General features: G+C 33.5%; 1 protein-coding gene across 1 annotated transcript in view; it reads left to right on the top strand.

The window, feature by feature from the left end:
• LOC138706153 (disks large-associated protein 5-like) overlaps nucleotides 1–25,256 on the top strand; it is a 73,947-nt gene that overhangs the window by 34,177 nt on the left and 14,514 nt on the right. The window contains exons 8-13 of the mRNA XM_069835142.1: nucleotides 3,292–3,556; nucleotides 4,343–4,502; nucleotides 6,504–6,602; nucleotides 18,568–18,752; nucleotides 21,262–21,397; nucleotides 23,571–23,696. Of these exons, the coding sequence (XP_069691243.1) occupies nucleotides 3,292–3,556; nucleotides 4,343–4,502; nucleotides 6,504–6,602; nucleotides 18,568–18,752; nucleotides 21,262–21,397; nucleotides 23,571–23,696 (971 nt within the window). The remainder of the gene's footprint in view (nucleotides 1–3,291; nucleotides 3,557–4,342; nucleotides 4,503–6,503; nucleotides 6,603–18,567; nucleotides 18,753–21,261; nucleotides 21,398–23,570; nucleotides 23,697–25,256) is intronic.

Below are 25,256 nucleotides of genomic sequence, written 5' to 3'. Positions count from 1 at the left end.
ATAAATAGCTTTGATTTTCAAGTTTCGCCTTCTCCCCCAAGTTACAACGTAACGAACTTCAATTGTTATTTCACTCTCCACATTTTGCTTTGAAATTGTTACTTGCTGTCCACACAGTTTCTTCAATCAGTCATAGTTTCTTTTTATATTATTGTGTATTCTTTTTTCATTTTATCATAAACAGATTCATTGCCAATCAAACTGGTTTGCCTGTTACACTGAGAAACTTTGGTTTGATCCACTTGCTTTGAAATGCTCTCGACCATCATCATTTTCTTCTGGTTTCATAAGTTTCCATTAAAAGAAATTCAAAACGAATTAAAATATAAATGGGCAACTGAAAATAAACCTGAAAAATGTGAAGGAGAGAGCAGTCAGCTAAGAAATGAGTTTTGAACTAAGACAGTTATTGCAAAATCAAGTACAACTTCATATAAAATTTTACTGTACTTTCTATTTACTCATTTTTTTTATGTTACTCATTACTTACTGTTTTTATTCTAGATCTTCATGTGTTTACACATTCTATGTAGGCGATTAAATAAGTAATGCACATAATTTTTTTTCTCAGCTGGCTTTAATTGGATAATAACGAAATTTTATACACATCATCCTTAAAGCTTCCTGTATTTCGTCATATAGTATTGCCGTTTTCCATTAGTTGGCTATGATAAAGTTTAGTTTTAAAATGGTGACTGCACGTGAAACATGTACAAAGCAGAGAGCTGTGAGATTGAATTTCTCTTTGCGGAGCAGAAAACTATTGCAAACATTCATAGATGCTTACAACATGTCTATGGAGATCAAACAGTGGTTAGGAGTGCTGTCAGTTGTTGAATTAGCAGAGTGTCAGTGACAGAATGAGATAAGGAGAGACTGTCAGATCTTTCACGCTTGGGATGACCACATGTTGCTGTAACATGGAGACAGTTGAATGCACTGATAGACTTATTTGGGACAACAGGCGAGTGACAGCCAAACAATTTGGTGTTCAAATCGGCATCTCTGTGGCTATTAGGCTATTCAAAAGTTTGTGCCAAGTGGGTCCCTAAGTGCCTAACTGACGACAATAAGGAACAAAGAAGGACCATTTCTGCAGAATTCCTAGGACATCACGAGGTTGATGGTGATTTCTTATTCATTGTCACAGGGGATACATGAATTCACCATTTTGAGCCTGAGACCAAAAGACAATCCATAGAGTGGCATCATAGAAATTTCCCTAAGAAGAAAATGTTCGAATCAGACTCTCCACAGGCAAGGTTATGCCCACAATCTTCTGGGATTCTGAATGTGTGATTCTGATTAACATATTGCCAGCTCGTGAAACAAACTCAGAAGTTTACATCAAGACTCTGAAGAAGTTGAAGAGACAATTTGGCTGGACTATCCTCCCTCATTCGCCCTACAGTCCGGATCTCGCACCATTTGTGTGGTCTCCTGAAGGATGCGATCTGTGGGAAGTGATATGACGATGATGAGCAGGTCATAGATGTCAGGATGTGGCTGAGAGGAAGACCAACTGAATGGTACTGAGATGGCATACAAGCTTTAACATCTAGGTGGGACAGGGCCATAGATTTGAATCAAGACTACATGAAAAAATAGGTATTTGTAACCAATTAATTGGTGAATAATATTGTATATTTGGATTTGTAATAAAACAAACTTCGAATGAAAAAAATTATTTGCATTACTTATTGGACCTCCTAGTATGTATTGTATGTTTTAAGAGAATGGACTTTGGTGTAGTTCTAAACTACATTAGAAATAAAAAAAAAAAAAAAGTACTTTTAACATATTGCTATCCATTATTGGCCATTTAAGTTACTCCTTGAATTATCACATGAAAAGCTTAAGTTATGAGTCTGATGGTGGGTTGCAAGAACACATTTATTCCTTTGTTTGCCACTAACAGACCAATAAGTTCAAAAGACCATTGCAATAATGTTATCAGTTTGTTAAAGGATCCACTAACTTAGAGATCTGAGTTCCCTCCTATAATAATATTTATTCTCTGTTAGAGGAATCTTATGTACATTTTGTTTATTGATGAATAGTTTACATATATCTGGATTCATCGTAAAGTTACCTGTATGAGATTCAGGCATGCGATATTTTATATAATAGGCCTATATACGATATACACGATATTTAAATTATATTGCATGTCAATGGCTAAGAAGTGATACCTTGTGTCTGTAAATTTGCAGATAAATTAAGAAAAATGTTGTTTTAGGAATTATTTTCTCAAAATAGGCCTACACAAACTTTATATATGTTTTTTCTTTGTAGGATCTTTTACTCGAGAAAAAATTTTGTGAACACAATAATAATGTAGTTCAACTAAATCGTTTTTGTAGGTACAAGGTATCTCTTCTTAGCCGTTGACATATGATAATTTGATTACTTATTTATTTATGTATTCATTCATTCATTGAATAGCAAAGTTATTATTTATTTCTTTATTACAGATTCTAGTTCATCTGACAATGAGGTTATGTGCTCTGTAGTCTGTCTTCTTATTTTCTATAAAATCAATGCAGTATGCTATTTCTAGTAACAAATAGACATATTTATTTTTTCCACTAGAAGTTCTATTCTAATTTCTTTTGGGTCTGTATTAGTCTATTATTTATTGAGAATTTTGACAACACTAAAAGCAATGCCTCACGTCAGTCTAGCAGCCGATGTTAACTTTTTATTTATTCACGTCCTATTGCATCACTTGTGAAATTCAAAATGCTTGGTTAATGATCCAATAACTAGTGGTCCGTTAAATGTCTCTTCTGTAACCTGACAATCCACTAACTAATGGAGAATACATTTATAGGTCTATTTTCTTGCAACCCAGCATAAGTCCATTAATATTAGCATTTAAAAATATATCCCATGTCTTTGGCTTTTATCCATTTTATTTGTTATTCAGTTTAGTCAGACACATAATAACATGATGATTTTTTTTCAAATAAAGCTCATTCTTCCCACTTGAAATTGCTTCAAGAAATTCCCATGGGATGGAATATTCTCATTTTGGCTGCCAATGTGTAAAATATATTTCTAAATAATATTGTCTCGTTGCAGATTCATGATGACTATATTTTGTACAGTCAGAAGAGACATAATTTATATAAAATACTTAACTCTCATACCAATACTTTACACCCCCTTTGAAAATTTGTCACGAGCTTTTCATAAATTCTATTAAACAATATTGATACAAAATAATGAACTGAGAAGTATGTGCCATGCCTTGAAGTGATATTTTGGAAATATATTGTAATTTTTCAGGTCAGTTTTGAATAGTGAAATTGAAAGACTGGAGACATTGTGTCAAGATTGGCTTCACATTAAAACTTCAACTCCAGAGCTTTCCCATGATGTAATTGGGTTGATTGATGCAGCAGTCGGGCAAGCTCGACTGCTTATGTCAAAGAAATTTTCTCAGTTCCGTGGATTGATCGAGCGATGTGAGAAGAGTTTTGAACACGAGACAGAGGATCCACCTGTTACATGCTCAGATCTAGATGGTTATTGGGACATGACATATATTCAGGTAATAGCTTTAGTTTTATCTTTCTTTCCTTTCTTACTTCCTCTCTTCCTTTTCTTTCACTTTTTTCTCTCCTCTTTCGTTTTCTCTCTTCAGGGCCTTCTACAGCAACTCACTTTACATTCAGACACATTTATAAACTTATTGTTAGATGATATACTAAAACAAAAAAGGTTTTTTTAAGAAACTTTCTTCATAGTATTAACCAGTAATTAATTATTTGTGATTTATTTATGAAATGGTTGTTGTAACTCACGTTACAACATGATCATATTAATTACACAAAATGTAAGATGAGTTACAATAACTTCTTCATCAATACTGGTTACTGCCATGAAGAATGTTCATAAATACAATAAATAAGCAAAAAAAAAAAAGAAAACTTTATTTTTGTTTTAGTATATTTAATAGTTCATAAATGTGTCTGAATGTAATGTAAGTTTCTGTGAAATGACTGTCCAGGTTTCTACTCATCATTCCTCTTCAGTTCTATTCCTTTTCCCTTCTGTCCTTTTCCTTTCTCTTCCCTTTTTCTTCCTTCTCTAATGTTAACTTTGTTTTGCTGTTTTCTCTTGATTTCCTTCAGTTAAGCAAGAAGCAATTGCCACCTGAAAGAACTCTGTGGTGTATTTCAACAGTGGAATTGTGCATATGTTAAAATGGAAATTATTAACACAAAATATGTAGGGAAAATACATGAGAGAGAGAGAGAGAGAGAGAGAGAGTGTGTGTCTCTCTCTCCCCCCCCCTTGTCATTAATGTTAATTACTTAATTATTGGTTGCAACAGGTTGAAAACATAGATATACGTTTCAATAAGTTGAAGAAGCTGAAAGAAAACAACTGGACAGAACAAGATATTGTTCCCAAACATAAACAGAATACTGGTTTAGTCATTAGAAAGCCAATGAAAACACAAGTAAAATCATCACTACGAGAAATGATAGCAGGTAAGCAGTATTTCCATATTGAAAACATGTCATATTCGTTTTAATAACGTTTATTTTTCATTTATTTATTTATGCATGTAAGTATTTATTTATTTACTTTTTGCTGTTCCCCCCCCCCCTTCCATTGTTCATCCTCTTGCCTTGTCTTATCTAGAAGCCATCATACTGAAACATACACTAGTGTTTCTTAATCTGGGCTCTGTAAAAGAAAGTCTTATTTAATAAAGTGCTCAGAACATTGGATTTTTCTTTTCATTTGTTTTTTAATATGCCAGTAAAAGTGATGTCATTAACACTTATATGAAATGTTGATAGCTTTGCAGTTCAGTCTGTGATGCAAGTTCGTAGTTGAATCTTCTTATCTGCAGAGAATGCATTTTGGTGATGTATAATTCTCAATTCTGAAGAGATGTGCTGTGAAAGTAGTCTGATGATAGCGACTGCTGTTTATCTGGAGAATTAGGAATCAAGTTTTTATTATTTAAAATATTACACCAAGATTTTTTTACTAGGTTCATTTTTTACTGTTATTTAATATTAACTTTTAATCTAAGACCACGCATATTGAAGTCTAGTCTTTTGAACCGTTATTATTTAATGTTGTCTGTTTATAATTCTCCTTTATTAATAATTATTTTGCTCAACACGAAATCTCAAAATGAAATCTTTGTTGAATTGTGGTTCCTTTCTTTTCCAAATAGTTCACATTTTAATTTCCTTCCAATCACAATGAGAAGGTGTTCATTGTAAAGCAAATATTTTTGTCTTTATTTTGTAGAAACTTAATTTTGGTATAGATATATATTCCGAAATGTAATCTGTTCAGACATGGATATTCTTGGTATGTATCATTTTCCCCTCCCCGAGGATTGTGCAAGACTAAAATTTAGCACCTGTCTCAAGTATATTTCCTTGATGAAGCACGCATCTTTTTCTGTTTGCTTTTTTTGTTCAATATAGAACCAGTTTTTCTATAAGAGTACCCAATTACTTTTTGGAAAATTCTTTTCACCTTCTACAGATTTTGTTTCAGCATATGAGTTACACAGAATCTTGTTCAATAATGTAATTTAGTCATTCATCCGCACAGAAATGCATTATTCACTATTATGAGTTCATACAGCAACATAACATACAAATTCTGAAAGTAAAATTCAGTGCTGATTTTTGTCCTGCAAAGCAGGATCTGAATACTCTGAGTAGAGTGGATAAAGGCTGCTGCTAGGATGAGGGATACCAGAGCAGACCTTTGCTAAAAATTTTGGTGACTGATTCTTGACTCTATTTTTCTTTTATATTTACTTTTTAAAAATTGTGCACATGGACGTGCTTTTTACATTTATGTTTGATTACATATTGATCACAAGTGACAAGTCGATTAAACAGATGTTATTCAATTTTTTTTTTGGCTGTCCTTTGTTATACAAGAAGAAATAATTTATGTAAATAATGGTGGTGATAGGACTCTGTTAGGCTTGTTCAGCCTCCATAGTATCAAAATGCTATTTCACACCATGGCTGAGGTAGATATTTCTTTCTGTTCCTTCATCATTACGAAATATCCCTGCCCCCTCCTTTGGGTAGATCCCAATTGCAAACTCGTGGCACCTGCGTGAAAGACGAATTGGCATCCACTTACATGGACTCACCCAAGAGTCTTGATAGGGAGTGTTTGAACAGTACGCTCTATGAGTAAGCAGTCGCCCACACTCAAAGAACCCCCCCCCCCCCCCCACTCCGAAGCATCAGAAAGAAGCTCGCGCATGTTGGTGCAATGAGTTTGCAATCAGGCTCTACTGGATTTCTTGCTTTTTCCTTCAGGTTTACCAGTGTTGTAGTCTTTTTAATTTCATCTCCTTTTCTGCTGATTCCTTGAAATTTCACCAAGGTATTAAAGGCTAATTTCAGAAGCTTTTCTCCTCACATTGCTTGATTTCTATATAAAGTCTCTGTTGTAATGTATGTGTTAATATTATACATTAGGTTTGTATTCTATTCCAGCTGCAAGAAAGAAAAAGCAGCAAGCGGATATTTTGCAAATGAATGATTCCGTGGAAAAGAATGTTGGCATATTTACAGTGAGGACTCCTGAGAATGTTGGCAAGTGATACTCATATTTTAATTCGAATGTATTTAAACACTGTACATAATTTCGAAAATGTTACAAACTTATAGTATAGTTTGGATCAGCTTAATACCCGGTTTTATCTAAAGATTGAATTAAACGTAAGTTAAACCTAACCAAGAGTTTAACTGAAAGCGCCGTCTTACAGACTCTCGGTTGAGTTGAACGGTAGTTGAATACAGTTGGTATCACTGGTAGTATAGAAAAAAAGAAGATCGCAGCAGTTTACAGTAGTTGAATACTGTTGGTATCACTGGAAATATATAGAAAAGACTATCACTGCAGTTTGTTTACATTACAGTGTGAATATGGCCGATCCACGTGGAGAATGCACAGAGCGAAGTGCGAATTTTTCCAACAGAGAGGTAGAATTGTTAGTCAACTTAGTTAATAAATATAGTGGGATAATAGAATGTAAGAAAACAGATTCAACTACATGGAAAACTAAGACGGAAGCGTGGGAGAAACTGAGCAATGATTTTAATTCGTGTAGTGGCGGCATCCTGAGATACGCAAAAAATCTCAGGATGAAATACGAGAATGTAAAGAAATGCAGCAAGAAGAAATTTGCTGAAGAAAAGTAACTACTGTGCAAATTACACCAGTAGACCATATCATTAAAAATATGATGGGAGACAATGGCACAGGTTTGGAACCTATATACGACAGTGATGTAATTGGTGTAGCTGGATCATCTCAACAACAGAAATGGGAGAGCTGGAACCCAGCTGCGTTGAGGAAGCCTATTTCAGCACCTTTACTCCTTAGAATTGAAATAGAAGAAGTATAATTTGCTGAGGCGGGAGACACTGTTACTCAAGGTAAGTCTTATTTTTATTTTACTAGGCATTGTGAATGTTAAATAATTATTTATTAATTTATAAATATGAGGTAATTCTCCACAAAAGTCACACCAAAGAAGGCACAATTTTCTTTGTTTTATTGGCGTCTGTATTGGCCTGTAGTGATAAATTTATATTCATGTGATTTTTAGTTTGCAGCCATAAATACTTCAACATAAAAATAGTTTGATACTTACCTTATACCTTTATATTCTAATGCACTGTTGTAATAGTCCCCTCCCTCCACTGTTACAAATATAACACTCCAGAGATCAAGGACGCAATATTTTTCTAGTAATTTGTCCTGGACCTGTCGCATTTTATGTTGGTAAGTAACAAGGGGTGGGGGACGGTTGATACAACCGCACATACAATATACAGGTATTTATATAAATGACTTACCCTCCCTATTAGAGGAATCAAACAAACAAACAAAATTTGATAACACAATCTCAAGGGAAAAAATGGAACTCTCTGCATCAAAATCCACAGTTAATTCCCGATTTACCACGAAAATCGTCTGTAGCTGCATTTAGATTGGCAACAGACCATGATTGTTTGGCCAAACACCTGCATAGAATTGGAATATATCAGTCCCCTAACTGCCCATTGTGCAACTCAAACCAAGAAATGGATTCAGAACACCTCAAAATCTGTGCTTCAGTGGCTGGCCATGATAATATCTTTGAAAAATATTGGAGTGCAAGAGGTCAAACGCCTGGCATTAGAAAACAACAACAACAATAAACAGGTGAGTATCAAACTATTTTTATGTTGAAAATTTTTGTGGCTGAAAATTAAAACACGTGTTCATCACTGTATACATCTCACTGGAGGCAGCGAAGTAAAAGGAAATTGTATCTTCTTTGGTGTAGCTTTTCTGTAAAGATACCAAATATGTGACTGACAACTATGCCTAAGACCTTGTGGAGCTTAACAGGGAAAGGGTCAGTGTTTGAAGATATGATGGACAACGAAATGAAGGTCACAGCTGATCTCATTCATTATCATAGTAATGTGTTGCACCTTCACTGAAATTAGTTTGTTTTCTGTGTCTGTAGAAAGAGCTTCTGGAAGCAGAATTGCAAAAAGAAAGAAGAGTGATTTGACAACAGATTGCAGAATAAAATACAGCAAGCTATCGGACACACAATTGGAATTGATAGAGCTACAGAAAGAAGATGTGAAACAGGGCATAGCTCTCAGGAAAGAACATAAAAGAAAAATGGAATACATGAAAAGTGAATTCGAAATGGCACAGGAAAAATTGAGGCTAGAGATTTTGTTTTTGAAAAAAAAAAAAAAAAAAAATTGAAGTAAAATTTAATCTTTGCCTTGGTTAGTAATGTATTCTGTATTTAATATTGATCTGTGTTTTATGTAGAGAGCATTCCTATGCGGACTGGTTCCAGGTTGTCATGTTTGCCATCTTACATTGCTGTAGTCTGGAGCACCCGTCCTGAGGAAACTAAAGCAGCATTTGCAGACAGTATTGGTACATGTAGGGTACTGGCGCCTATGATGGGCACCCCTACAGTGATGGGCACAGTGAATTATTTATTGTAATAATAAGGATTTGCGGGTTAGTATGTAGTTATTTTTTGTTCTATATGATTGGCAGTACTGTTAGCAACCATTCTAGCGCACGACCTGTGTCCTGAGAGGATGTGGGAAGCTTCATTTTCGAATTGATTGTGGTCATGTGCATACCCATGATTATTGTCGCTTAAAATTAATAATTCGTTAAGGTTCATTGTTGTCATAAATAGTGTTTGGAGGTTCTGTTGTTACTTGTGCTGTATTCGAAGCTCGATTATTAGCTCCGTTCAGTGTATCTCAGTAAAGGAGTGATTATAACGACAAAAATTATACTTGTAGTGGTTTAATGGCCCATGCCCATCACTATATACTAAAATCAATTGATACACAGTGATGGTCACAGTATGCCCATCACTGTTTTTTGTAATTTTACATAATTTAAGTTGTTCATCATGCATATTTGTAGATCTTGGTACTACGAATATAATATTATAAAACGGATGTTTTAGAACTATTCTAAACAGTAATGGGCACAGTGCCCATCACTAAATATTTCTAAGTGCCCATTACTAGAGCAATGACATAAAACTCACAGACATAGACTACTTCATGTTTAGAATCCTTTTATGTCGGAAGATTCTGGAGTAATTTCCGTAGTCAGGACGAACCGCTTTGAGAAGCTAAAAATTTAAATATCCAATGGTAAAAATTAACGCATTAATGTCATATGCATTGTGTTTCAATAGAAGCGCACATTCTTATAAATATGCTCTTTCTTCATATCATTTCATTCCACTTTTGGAATACAATGCATAGGCTAAATACACAGTAGATTGTGCTGATCTAATCAATTTCGTTTCACGTAACTATACACAAAAAATTTAAATATAGCTATTATCTTAATTTAAATCACATTTATTTTCTCTATTTTCGATCTCAGTAGTTGAAAATTCCTACGTTGACTAAGCTTCATACCGACTGCATTACGTAGCGATATGTTTACTAAGGAGACTTGTTTCAACTTCCGAGTTGCTTATGGTTACCAGGCATGGAATGATTAAGTTCACAGTGTTATCGAAGTGAAACATTCGCTGCAGGCCAAGGGTTCACGACAAAACAAAACACTCATAAATTGCGTGGTATAACTTCTAAGAAGTCGTTCTAATTATAGTTTGCTTAGCCAGGACATGTCACATGGGAAGAAAATGTAATATCATAACAATGCTTCAGAGACATTATCTTGTTCTCCACCAAAGCATAGTACAGCAATCATTCTATGACAACAAATAATCAACATATAGAGAACTTTTATTTTATGTTATTGAGTTCAGAAATACTGACATCGTCAAACGATAGATTTAAATTAAAAAATATTTCCTCCAACTTGTTCCTGTTGCAGTAAACTTTAAAAATGCAATATCATAAATTTAATGATTTCCATATATGTATATGGTAATAAAAGTCCGACCTGTAGATCTACAGCTTTAGTCAAACTCTATTTTATGCCTATTTTTCTTTCAATCTCAGAATGCCTAATTTTGGAAAAATTAAGTACACTAAAGATCAGTTGACGTCAGCAGTTCCAGCAGTTCGAGATGGTGAGAGAATTAAAACATCTGCTAAGAAGTTTGGTGTACTAAGATCAACACTCCAACGGTACATTAAGGGGCAGGATAAATCTACATTTGGTCCCAAGTCTGTTCTTTCAGGTGACGAGGAGGAAGAAAACAGTGAAGAGTTCTGTGTTCTTTTTAGACTGTACGAAGTATCTGCTAAAAAGAAAGAAAAATATTTTGAAAGAAAGGGGACACCTGTAGAACCAGAAGAAATAACGGTTGATAGCATGAAAGTAGTGACAGATAAAGAAAGAGATCAGCCAGAAGATAACGAAGAAATAATTGAAAGACAGTTAAGCAGTCAAAGTCAAGTGGATGAAGTAGAAATAGCAATTAACGAACATTTGGAGACAGAAGAAGTGGGTGCTAATATGGGTATTCAAAAAGATAATCTACTGAAGACACCAGAATAAAATCTCAGCAATGAAGAAACGAAAACATTGAGACGATCAGAAGTCCGTACATTGGAGGATTGCTTGATATGGCCTGAAACTCCAAAAAGAGAAAACATTCGTAAAACTGAAAGAATGCCATACGTTTTAACATCGAAGAAATGGAGAGCTCTTTTTAGGAATAAAGAAGAAAAGAAAGCAGAAGAAGAAAGGAAAAAGGAAGAGAGAAAAAGGAAAAGGGAGATGAATAATGGAGGGAAAATAGCTAAGCGAAAAAGAAGTGTTGAATCAACAAAACTCGTAAAACATGGAAGAAAAGTTACCGAACTGTCAACGTTGAGCTCTCACGAGAATCCAAAAGACAGTAGTTTAATAAATGTGAGCCTTTCATATGACCAAAATGTTCAAGCAGCTACTAGTCCCGATATTGGTACAAACATATTAGACAAGAGAAAGGACACTTCAGAAGAGCCGAATAAGCTGCTTTCATCAGGACTCTGTTACAAGTGCGGCGGGTGTTTAAATAATAAGTGTCTTGGTATTTCCTGCAAAAAATGTCTTAAAGTATTTCACAAGAAGTGTTTTCAAAACGAATTCAGTGATAATGATTCAGAAGATGAGAATGTATACTTTTGCAACAAATGTGTGAGAGAATTAGGCGACAGTGAAAGTGATTAAGCCTAATAGATTGATGTAAGAAAGAAAAACATTTAGACTCATAATTAATAGAGGCAAGGGCATCTTAGAAGTTGAAAACAAATAAATTAGTTTTAATTTGAAGGTAAATGTCTCACTTTTGTATCAAATATTAAAGTGCCCATCACTGTATACTTAAGTGCCCGAGTCAGAAGCTTGAGTGCCCATCACTATGTTTTTCTCCTATTTCAATATTGAAGTAATTTCAAAATAATCAGACACATTATTGTAAGTTCTTTCTTGTGTAAAAGGGTCACAAATATATTCAGTTCTTTATTGGAAAAAAATGAGAAATCTACCTCTGTAAATTAGATGTTCCCAACCAAATATGTGTTGCAATGTGCTTAAAGTGCCCATCACTATATACTTTACCCTATCATGTGGCTAAAAAATTCACGCCTATCTTTTTTATTCCGTTTGGTTTAGTGCCAACATACTGCTAATGACTTCAGGTTTTTCTTGATTAGAATCTCCACCGAAGCCAGGAATCAATTGATCAGTCATACAGAATAGCTGTAAGTAACGATCCCAACAGTAGGTTTTTTCCTTTCTCTCCTTCCTTCCACCTGAAGACAAAGGGAGAACCACCCTTCGAAACGTTGTCTTAATTTTTTGATTGTGACAACCAGCAGTGGAAAAAGTCCAAACCCCTCACCTAAACAATATTAATTGTACTGATAAAATTATACAAGTTCCGGACAATTTCCCCCCTATTTTGGTATTCTATAAGCTTTTTTCCCTTTCTTTTTGCTAAAATGTTAATTATTTTGCAAGTGTAATTATAAATTGTCCTGAAAATTTTTCTTCTTATTAAGCATTTTTTCATCCTGTTGGTTTTGCTAAGCTTTGTAATTGTGCTGATATAATTATACATTTTCCTGAAAATGTTTCTCCTTGTTAAGCAATATTTTTACTTACTCCATGGCGCTACTGTTCTTGTAGAACCTTAGCCTTCGTACATAAATCATTTGAAACTCATCTTGCAGTTGTATTCGTCATTGTTTAATTCTGAGCTTTCTCAACTGACATTCAACCCCATCCATCCATCCATCTTGCACATTGTCTTCCTCCACTTCTTCCTCCTGACTTTCCTTCAAATGACTTTTTCTGTACTCTTGCATATCTATATACCGGCATTCTCTAGACATGACCCAGCCATATCAGTAGTTAGATGTTTATAATAGTGACCAGATTGGTTTGCTTATGAAGATCATAATGGATACTTCTTTATTTGTTTATATTCTTCATATTACTCTATTATTTGTAGGTCCAAATATTCTTAATATTTTTCACTCCCAGAGATCAATTTGTAACTCTTTACCTTTTGTCATTACCCAAGTTTCACTGCCATAAGTCACAATATATCTTACCAATATATTTAGTTTTACATTTCTTGAAATGGTATGTTCTTATTTTTTTTATACTGTGTAGTGCGTAATAGCATTTATTTCCTGCCAATAATCTTGCTTGTATTGTATATATAATTTTGTATTATTCTTCATCTAGACTTGTGCCCCTGGTTGTGGAGTCGAGTATGAGACAGCATTCTCGATCTGTGACATTCCCCTCAGCTCTTTTCTTACACTACTAGTGATGGACAGTTTTCCTCTTTTTTCAATGTCCCTCTTAATTTGATCTTCCCATCTTGTTCTAGGTCTTCCAATAGGTTTTTTCCCCTTTTACTTCAAATTTCAGTGCCTTCTTTGGTAATATGTTCACTAGTCCTCATAACATGTCCAAATCATGTAATTGTTTTCCTTCAATCTATCCTGCAATTTTGCATTTGCCAAAATATTTCTTGTATCTTCACTTTTAACTCTTATCTATTCGTATTTTCTGTACTGTACTTCTAAGAAATTTCATCTCTGTTGCCTGAATTCTGCTCTGATCATTTTTTTCGTAGTCAAAGTTTCCGCTGTGTGCATCAAGACTGGTTTAAAATATGAATTATACATGAATCTACCATTATACTGCATTCTTCTAGTAATTTCATGTTACATGTTAACATTTTGTATTATTATTACTATTATTATTGTTACTGGTATTAGTAGTATTATCTGTTATTTGTGAATCTAGGCATTTAAAACTCTCAGTTTGTTCAAAAATGTATTCTCTTATTTTGAACTGGGTAGTAGCTATATTCCTCTCTTTGAAATTACACATAATATGTTTTGTTTCTGTTCGTTTATCTGTAGACCAATTTCCTTTGCTGCACCTTCAAACTCTTCAAATGTTTCTACCAGAGTGCTAGTCTCCTTGATAACATACACAGGCCTTCCGCATATACCAGAAGCAATTTTTTTTAGCTTAATGCTTATTTTGCAGATTCTTATATGTTATGATACTGCAAATTTTCACCTTACTAAGCAATTTTTTTAGCTTGTTGATTTTGGTAAATTTTATAATTTTACTTTTATAATTATGAATGTCGTTAAAAAGTCCCATGTTTCTGTGGTAGATGTTTACATTAAAACCTTTCAATGTGAATGGACCTGTCTGCCAGCCAACAGATTTTGCTAGAGAGTGGAGTGGAACTCGTCTGCATATGAATGCTCTGTATTTAATTTTTTTGCATATTGGTTTTTTTAGTTTTTATTATTAATTCACTATTACTTGTATTTCTTTAATATTTCAATCTGTATTACGTGTATTTACTGCACTATTACTTGTATAATTATTCAATATTTCAATAAAAAGTTATTGTTAACAAAAAAGAAGTTGGATGAAGTACTATACATTATTATGAACAACAGAAAAACACAAGGACATTTTGGATGTAGCAGGACAGTTGTGGGAGTGACATGAAAAAATGTGCTGGGTATTATCCATGCATTATTCTTTAGTGTAGGCCTAATTATTTTTAATTGTGAAAGTAATCTAAGTGAATTGTTTTAGTTTTCCTTTCTGAAAATAAATTCCTGTAGGTCTGTTTGCTGTACCTCGTTCTCTTTAAATCTTCTCGCAAAGACAGGAGATTTCTACTCAGAAGTACCAGGTAAGTAGGCTATACAATTGCATATTGTACTCATTTCAGCAATTATTCTTAATATTTTCATCTGAATGTGGTAGGATAGATGGTTTCACAACAAAAAAATACTTTCTATTCTAAATTAATAAACAAGATGTATTTAACAGAAAATTTTTATTTAATATTATGAAATCGAAAAGAAACAACTTCAGTTTTTACTATAGGCATATATATTATGTATACACACATAACCAAATATGTATAAATTACAGCTCAACATTTTCTGACAAAATCACTGTAAATAAAGGAGTATGCCAAGGATGCTCATTATCATCAGCATTATTCAATGTATATTTTAACGATATTGCAAAATGGCAAAAGGAAAATATAATTTCAATTTCAAGCAAATAACTCACAACTTCACTATCTGCATATGATCAGATTGTAATAACCCATTCAAGAAGTAACATACATTTATAAAAAAAAAAAAAAATACAACACAATTTAACAAAATACAGAATACAATGTCAATGGTAGGCTATTTAAAGATCAGCACTGATACGAAGAAAAATTGTTATAAATTAAATTATCGAACAAGTAAATCACTTTATATTTTGGTATAGATCTTGTATTATATTGCTGCCTCTGTGCATCACATTTGCGGTGAGAAGACAGTGACAAGTTGTAATGCTTTTCAATATGCTGAAGCCCACATTGTAAGATGAGCCACTTGAAATTTAATGGCCACTGACAGGTAGAGATAAAATATAATATCTGTAATATTGTTTCATATGAAACTGAATTTGATATTAATCATAAATTAAACAATTTCATGAAGGTTGCTGGTGTCATTAACAATGTGTTTGAATCAAAACAGACTTTAACTAAAATACCATTAACAATGTGTTTAAATGAAAAACTCTAACAAAAGAAGAAAAAAAAAAAACAGATAAAATTGTGTAATGTATTCATTTTTCTAACTTCACGTGTGTGAAACCTGGACAATCAAGGTGGAAAATAAATCAAGAATAACTACGGTGGAAATTAAATATTTAAGAAGAACAGTAGTTATAAATGGAATGATTACAAAGAAATATAGAAATTTTGAAAGAATTGAGAATGACATGAGCCTTTCAACAGATTTTAAATTATATGTCAATGTGAATACAACATGTCAATAGGATGCCCCACAATGGGTATTCTACATTACTAAAAAATTACACCCCGGCGGGTATAGGAAACCCTGGAAGACCACCGAAGACTACTCAACTTCTAATATGAGACCGGAACGGGCCAATCTGTGACCCAACTCCTTGGAAGCTACATGGTAATAATGACATAATTTCAAAGTAAGTTAGGTCTATAATACATTCATATAACATGACACTGATATTTTACTCATTGTGTCCTATATTCTGTGAATGAAACCTTCTGCAGTTATAATAAATTTGCAAAGTAATCCTGTATTAACATTTGTCTTACAATATCTCCTGCTCTGTTTATATCATTTCCCTGTTCATTTTCCACATCTGCTTGAATGACATCAATGAGGTCTGGTTCAGGATCATTCATTTCTCTAGCAATGTTATGTAAAACTGCACTAGCAACAATAATTATTTGAGCCGTTCTCAATTTCACTCTTATTCCTAATGACAAAACAGGAAAATCTTTCCACTACATTCCTTGTCTGTATATGGGATTCATTGTAGAGAACTTCTGCAGGAGTTCTTGGTGCCAAAAGAGGTGTCATTAAATATGGTTTAATACCATATCCTGAATCACCCAGTAACAAAGAATCAGCATATGTTCCTGATTCAAACTGTGCCCTCAGATTAAATGTGGTGGCATCATGAGCTGATCCTGGTCATCTTGCCACCACGTTTCTGAGTTTTAATTTTGCATCTGATACTACCTGCACATTAAAAGAAAAATATCCTTTCCTGTTTCTGTATTGCTCTGCAGTATCACCACCTGAGAAATAAGAATTAACAATTATTGCACTTGATCTGAGCATATTGGTACAATAAAGTAAGGTTACTAGACATCCCCATTTTCCAGGTACAGTTCGTCTATTTTTCTTTTTATCTCCAGACAAAATTCGTGCCCAGATGTAATAATTTCTCCCTATAGATACCCAGGTTTCAGTGTTATTAGTAATATGATCAGTGATCTTTTTATGTTGCTATGGATGTATTTTACAATTGCAACTTTTTAAGATGACAAAATACAAACTGAAGTGAGGACGTAACTGCAATCGAGTCTTCCACATTCTTATCGAGGCTGGTAGAAAAATTGAACTCCAGAAAAGAAGAGAAATTTATTCCATCATTAATTAAGCAACTTTTGCCATATTAGAAGTGGTTCATATTCTGCGACATAATTCTCAGTGTCTCATGCAATTTTTATAAAAATGCTGTTGAATATCTCAGTGTCTAGTTTATTTATACACACGATACAATATCTATGCAATGTATATTGCTGAGATGTCCTCCAGAAAGAGACAAATTTGGAGAGAGAGTTCCTTATTATTTTTCTTCAATTTTTAATGTGGATGAAGGTAATTTGAAGGATACAGGGAAAGAACGACCTTTGGGGAGGCCGAGACATAGATGGGGGGATAATATTAAAATGGATTTGAGGGAGGTGGGATATGATGATATCTTGCACAGGATAGGGACCGATGGCGAGCTTATGTGAGGGCGGCAATGAAACTTCGGGTTCCTTGAAAGCCATTTGTGAGTAAGTACAGGAAAAGAACGAGGTTGTCCACTTTAGCAAATTGTTCAGGAGAGCAGTTTAAAGTCTATCTTTAGCATATTCTTTCCTTGTATGCCCAATCTAAAATTGTCATAACATTTAGACTGTTCACATTATCAAAGTTTTTCATTCGTTGGATTAAAGTACGTAGAATCCTATACCACACAACATGCATAACTCATTTTTGGAAAAAAGTGGACAAAGCTTGTTCTTTACCTGCACCCTTCATTTCGTTTGTTGAATTTTTTGCTTGAAGAAACATGTAACTTCAAAAAAATAGCAAAGTGGAAAGAAGATAATGCTACTCTTTGCTCACAATTGAGTGATACTTTTCAATCCCCCCCCCCCCTCCCAGAACATGCTTCCCTGTGCACAACTCCAGAAGTTTATTGAACTACCTCTGTTCTTCCTGGAAACAATGCTTCAGTGGAGATTTTTTTTCACCGAACATAATGTGGACAACCAAAAAATACAGAATGAGTTTAGGAACTGTTCGAATCATGCTATCTAAATTTACCGCACAATCTGTGAGCTATTGATGCAAATTTGGAATTAAGAGAAGAGCTGCTTAAAAAAATCCACTCTTTCAGAAGATAACAGTAATTTAAGTAGTACGATAGCTTATTAGAATGAACATATTTCTAGTATGTAAATATAAAGAGCATTTTAGTTCTTTAAATTACGAGGGTTGGGGTATAAGTCATGGCACTATTGTTTTTACAAAGTCAATCGACGGTAACACAAGATGTATGTCGTGTGTCGTATGACATCCATAATATGTTGTCGCATCACTACTGGGATTGCAGTGTGATATGGTTATCAATTTATCACAATATAACTACATTTTAATTACGAAAAATGATGATTTACTCGAATCTCTAATGCATCCTTGTCCCTCTTTCCACTTCAGTATAAAATAGTGATGTTTAGTACAGAATAAGATCTTGCATATTACTTTATGTATATAAACACTAATGTAAAATTGTACAGTTATTAAATGTAAGACAATTGGTAGAGAGTGTGCAGTTTACACTGCACTTAATTGTAACCATTTTATTGTCGCAATTTGTGCACTTCTAACAATCATAGATAATAGCACTGAAAATTATTTTTCCTTATTTTTATTTCAGAGTTTAGCAATTTAAGAGCTACTCCGTTATCTTCAAGTCGATCCCGTATGTCACTGCTGCAGCACACATTATTGGGAGAACATAAACGACATAGTCGTGGACTTAGTCGTGAAGTCAGTCCCATAATCATGAAAGTGACACAGATGTCAAAGATATGTAACACCCCTTCATCTTCTACCACACAGGTACAGTATTATTTGAATAAACTGGTTTGTGATTTGTAACCTTTCACTTTCTTATTATATGAAGTGTAGAGAAATTGTGATCCTTTAAGTCAGGCTTTCTCAATCTGTTGCTCGTGAGCACCATGGTACTCTTTTAATGACATTTGGTGCTCTCATCATGTGAGTAAAAAAGTACTAGCGAGCATGAACACTCCTGGGACCCATTTTTCAATTCAAACTTTGTTGTACAAGGCAGAACAAATAGCATTCCTATCCAGCTATTATCACATGGTGCATAATCCCTTTTCAATTCAATATGGACTTAATCATAAAAATCAAGAATATTCAAGAGAATAATATGGTTGCTCGTGTGAAAATTCAATTGATATCCAGTCCTCCTTAATGCTGAAATATTTGTTTAAAAAGGAAAAATACATAGCCTATGCGGAACAGATGATACAAACACACTCCAAATACTGTGGAATATTTCTTTTAAATGTCTGGCTATGTTTGGGATAGCCTACCTATGGGGGGGGAACACTTTCTAGCTTATGAAATACTTTAATCACGATCATGATTAACTAATTCACATCTGCAGGGCTATTTATGTGTAGCTACAAGCGACTTCTTGGACATCACTAAAATTCTGAGTAACATTCAAGTTAGTCGTATACAACTGGTTACGAAAAATAGAAATATATTGCTACAGAACGCCTGGCGCTATAGACAGTATGCAAAGCTCTTCCTTCTTACGGAGTGATCCAGTGTTCGGTTTAACGAATGTCCAAGTCTTTCTCGGGTGAATGGCTCTGGATCATGAAAGACAGAGACATTGAGCCATCCAGGAGTTCCAGGATTCGTTGCAAGGATGCGATTATCGTGCACCTTTCAATTGATATTTCTCTCTCTCTCTCTCCATTCATTCATTTATTCAGGTATTGCAGTTAGGTATCGTCAGAAGCAACAGATCATGAAACTACAATCATTATAACTTGAGAGAGTTTTTATTTTTGTTAATAACTTTTTATGTTCTTAACAATGATTTTGCGTGTCTTCGTGTTTAAAATTTTGGTTGTGTAATATATTGTATTAATCTTAAGTAATATTGTTTTGATGAAAGGATAAATTTTGATAATCCAAAAGGAACAATGTTTTAGACGTAGTATAATTAATGCACTTACTTGTCTTCATGTTCAAAAATTTGATTGTGTAACATATTGTATTAATCTTAAGTAATATTGTTTTGATGAAAGGATAATTTTTGATAATCCATAAGGAATAATGTTTTAGACATATAATTAAAGCACTTGTGTGTTTTCGTGTTTTACAAATTTGATTATGTAACACCTGAATTAATCTTAAGTAATATTGTTTTGATGAAAGTATAAATTTTAATAATTCATAAGGAATAATGTTTAGTATAATTAATGCACTTATGTACCTTCATGTTTAAAAATTGTATAATATAACACATTGTATCCATTCTAAATAATATTGTTTTTAAGAAAAATTCAAGCATGTAATATTACAACAAATGTAATGGGACATGGTGTTAAATAAATTAAAAAAAAAAAAAGGCGCGAAGACCACCCAGTTCTGAGGGTAGTCCACAGTCTGAAACTAGTCAACAGGGTACTGTAACCTAGTATTTAACACGTGAAAGCAATATAAACTTTATACATCTTGATTACACAACTTTTAACACTATGTCACTTACTTTATATTCCGAAAGTGTTCAACTACACGTATTTGTTTTCTCTAAAAAGAAATTTTCATGTCTCGTGCTTATTATGTCTTGATATAATAATGGATTATAAATGTTTTTACCTTGGTAGACACTACAAAAGCGTTCATTCAAATTTTGATGACAAGTATCTAAAACATTCTAAATCAAGGCTAGAAAAACTGAAAATGTCCGTAATATCTGAACAGAAAGTAATGTATTCCACCCTACAGTATATAAGAACGAATTGACAATAAAAGTATTGTACCATGTAGCAGAAATTAAGCCATTTACAGATGCGGACATTAAGGAGTGCCTTCTAGCTGTATGTGACACTTCATTTTATAAATTTCCAGAACAAAACAGATTACAAGTGAGATAAAACAAAAAAAATAATCTGCTCCTATTGATATGATTAGAGAAGAGTAGCAGAGTTCACCCTTCAACTTCAAAATACCATACCAGTAACATGTACTTTATGCTGAAATAATAATAATAATAAGGCAAATAATGTAATAATTAAAAATTCGCGCATTTTTTTAAGCTTCAGTATTGTAAAATGCATTGTGGCCATCGGCAAATTACTATTTCTCACTTTTGGCTCACATTTAATTTTTAGTGAGTACCTTTGCATTAAAGCCTGATGAATGGTTCTCGAGATATTAAAAACAGCGCTATGGTTTCTAAACAACTCGTATGTGTTCTTGCATATTTAAAGATGGTGCTGTTCCCTTTCATTATTGAATAATCACATCTAGAAGTTAAGTCAAAGTTTTCTTATTGACAATGTCCTTAATGTATTTTCAGCTCTCAGAATCTGACCCTGCTGCAAATGTCTGTAGGACTCCATTACGTCTGAACAAAACTCCAAGGAAGAGTATTCTTAAACCTGCAGCTGATGTTGAGCACCTGGATGTAGCACACAGTGACAGCAGTATTCAAGGTTAGCACTTTATCACTGTACAAGATAGATTCTGGACTCTGTGATGTCATTCTAAATCCTGTACTATAACTAGATGACAATTTTTTTTAATTATTTACTTCGTAGATTATTTAATTAGTAGGCTTATAGATTCATTATGGTCTTTTAAACTAAATTTATTAAAAAAAATCCACTGTTGTTTGTTACTCAGTTGAACATGGTAGGAAGTAGCAGGGAGAAATATTTATTTTTTAATTGGTTTATTTTATGACACTTGACTGTGATGGTTATCTAACATCTGAATGAAATTAAGATGATAATGTCAGTGAAATGAGTCCAGGTTCCAGCGCTGAAAGTTACTCAGCATTTGCTCTTAACGGGTTGAAGGAAAACTCTGGTAAAACTTCAACTAGGTAACTTGTTCCAACCAGAATTTGAACCCAAGTCCACTTGTTTCACAGTCAGAAGTATGTTAGTGATATGAATCTTACATTATGTGATGTAATAGCAATACTAGTCATTAACAAATGCAGACTTCATTGGTTGCTGATCATTACTCTTGTGCTTGGGAAGTGAAAAATTGAAAACTATTAATTGAAGCAGTCAGTTGCCTGTGACCCACAGACAATACCATAACTACACAACAAGCAACTTCCAATCACATTTAAGAAAACGATGACCATCAGGTATGCTAGAAAAATGTCATTTCACATGAACTACACCACTGTTATGAAAGTCTTCCAATTTCACCTCATGCCGGAGATACAACAGTAGAGCAAACACATGATGATTCTGGTGAAGAAATTTAAATTACAAGTCACATAAATCGCTTAAAAGTATTGTCCTGCAGTGTTTTGTTACAGATGAAATAAACTTAGTCCAAGATGACAGGAAATAGCAATTAAGTCCTGATTAAAAACCAAGTTTGAAAATCCAGCAAGTCCAAGACAACCACGCTTTTCATTCCTGAGACCACATTGTCAATGCTTATAAACATGGGTTAGAGATGGACTATTTTCGTTTCCATCCTCATGACGATGTGCATCACCAAAAAGAACATGCTGCCGCATAAAACTGCTTTTGCGTTTTTATGGACTTACGTGGTTTTCAAACCAGGCAATTCGTATATATACTCTCTCAAAAAAAATTGTTGCATTTGAGTTTATTGCAAACTTACAAATAAATGTTGGTATGCAATATTTTTTCTAATTCATAAATAAATAAATAAATTTGCATATTTATTCATAAGTTTGCAGTAAAATAATGTACAACAATTTCTTTGAGCACTGTTTTTTTAACTCTTTGGAACTTTATTGACTGTCTTTCTGTATACTGACTGACTGACTGATCTCTAATATGACTTACTGCTCTCTTTCTTGTAATAATATTTAAAAGAAGAGATGGAAAATAGTATACAAGTATTGTTGTGTAGACAGCATTGCAATATCATACTTGAACAATACATAATAAATAATGATTTAATGCAAATTGTTCAACTGAATTATTGTAATATGTAAATATTCTTAAATTTGTGTTGTAGTGTATTTCCTTTTTAACAGCTTCCTTTTATAGTCTTATAGGTGTATTCATAGTCGAGGCAATATGGTTAGTAATATTACTAATAACCATGTATAAAGAGTTATATCATGGGATTTATGAAAAGTCAGTTACATATGTCTACTGAAACTGTCAAATTTATAATTGAAGTCAAGACATCTTATTTTTATTATCAAAGAAAATGCTTTTTGTGCAGAAATTGAAAGTTCTTATTTTGATTCATAGTATGCGACTTTTTCAAAATACCTTTCATTTCTCATGAAAAACAAAAACTGAATAGACTAGAGTGGGCTTTGTGTTGTAAGCAAACAGCTGGATACATTAAGAAGATTGATTGATTGTAAATGATAGGTCAAGAAAATAAACTATAGACAAGATTTTCGTTACTAATATGATAAAGGAATAAATTGTTGTGAGCATATGAAACTTTTAACGAGAAAGTATGTCCCCTTTATGATTAATTTTTTTATGTTGTTTTATGTCACTTTGTATAATGAAATATTTTGAACTTATATTTACAAAATTGTGGTAATGTTAAATTAATAAGGTTTACAATCTTTTGATTTTCTAAACTTCGTCTCTTGTAACAAAGCATTGCAAATTGTGTTCAACAATTTTTCTTTCTTCAAATTTTAAGGCCTTCATGTGGATACTGAACATTCCAAAACTGATACGAAAGAAAATGAAGAATCTCTACAAAATAATCCAAGAAGAAACAATAGGAGGTCTTCGAGACGCATAACAAGGAAAGTTACCTTTGAAGGTAAGAAATGCTTTTAATGTTAAAAGGTCTTGCTGCTGATAGATTCAGTACTTTAAAAAGTTAAAAGTTGAAAATAATTATTCTATTTGTTAATCTTATAGATTGCAAAATATCACAAGAGTATGGTTCGGAACATTTATCTGTCTAATTTGCAATGTAATAAAGAGAAGTGACATAGACTCTCTTAATGAATAAAAATCAGTCTGCATTTGGCATTTTGAATTGGGAGGAACTGGCAAAAGACAGAGCAGAATGGAAGTGTTTTATGAAATTGGCATGCTCCATAATGTCCATTGATTGATTGATTGATTGATTGATTGATTATCACATGTGCATGGAATATTTCAAGGGAAAGCTGTAAATACAGTAAAACCTCTCCTTACAGACACCCCCAAGATATGGACAGATTTTTATGTCCCAACTGAAATAATATAGAAATAATGATAAATTTAACTCTCGTTTACGGACACACTCAGACATGGACACGGACAGTTGTTTCACAGCCCTAAAGCTTGCTTTACCTCCTGACTGCGGACAGAACTTGGATTTCAAGACCTAATGTGTTACAAAAATGGAAAATTAATTTTGAGAACTCTACAGAAATTTCTTAACACGAAAAAGACAATAAGGGTCTTGTAGGCTACCACTAGCCCAGCCGGCTACCCCTTGTTAGCTGGAAGTGGGTGGATAAACAAAATCATAAAATTTAACCTGTCTGATGGGTCCAACGTTTTCGCGATCGTGAAATTGTATTCAACGCATGATAGAGTTAGTAGAATTATTCTCTTTACTTCAATCAGTTGTTCTGTTTCGAGACATGGCACCTGAACGTAAAGGTTAAATTGAAAATTGTAAATAATAGTACTGCTTAACTGTAAACCTAGAATAAAATTGCATGGCACAGTACTGTATTTTCCTTTTTCGATCTTATCTACTGCAGTTCAAAGTTGCAAAGAATTTTTTCTGTAGTATACTATATTTAGAATTAAACTACAGTAATACATTTCATTTAAAGCGTGAAGGGATACAAAATGCATATTACAAATTTACTGTGATATTGGGGAGCCTCTCTTCCAATAAAGGACACCTCTCAGATGCGGACAGATTGTTATGTCCCTTCGATGTCCGTAAATGAGAGGTTTCACTGTAGATGGTACTTACATAAATAAGCAGGAGAAAAGTGTACCGTTACTTCTGAACTCAATCTTGTAGCAACACATACTCATCTGCTACTAATATTTCAAGATAACAAGAGAGCACAGCTTATGATTGTGGAATTGGGCTTGACGTAGTTTAAAAATAAATTATAAAACAAAGCTAAAATTGTTAAAAATGTTGGTGGCTATCCTGATGCCTTGTTTTTCAGTCACCTGTAAAGCACATAATTGGTGCAGGAAGGCAGATAAACACAAACTTGGACGTTGTGGGTAGACTGTAAATATATTGTTGTCTCACTTCTATTCGTGAGCTTTGGTGTGTTTATATGTATGAGTTGGACCCAACTCATACCAACTTCATATAGTCAGCAATAAATTTTGACGCATATTTTTAAAAAGAAAC

The sequence above is a fragment of the Periplaneta americana genome, chromosome 9 (genome assembly GCF_040183065.1).
Source record: "Periplaneta americana isolate PAMFEO1 chromosome 9, P.americana_PAMFEO1_priV1, whole genome shotgun sequence".
Lineage (NCBI taxonomy): Eukaryota > Metazoa > Arthropoda > Insecta > Blattodea > Blattidae > Periplaneta > Periplaneta americana.
The sequence above is the reverse complement of the archived record's forward strand: the minus strand, read 5'-3'. Positions and strand labels throughout refer to the sequence as shown.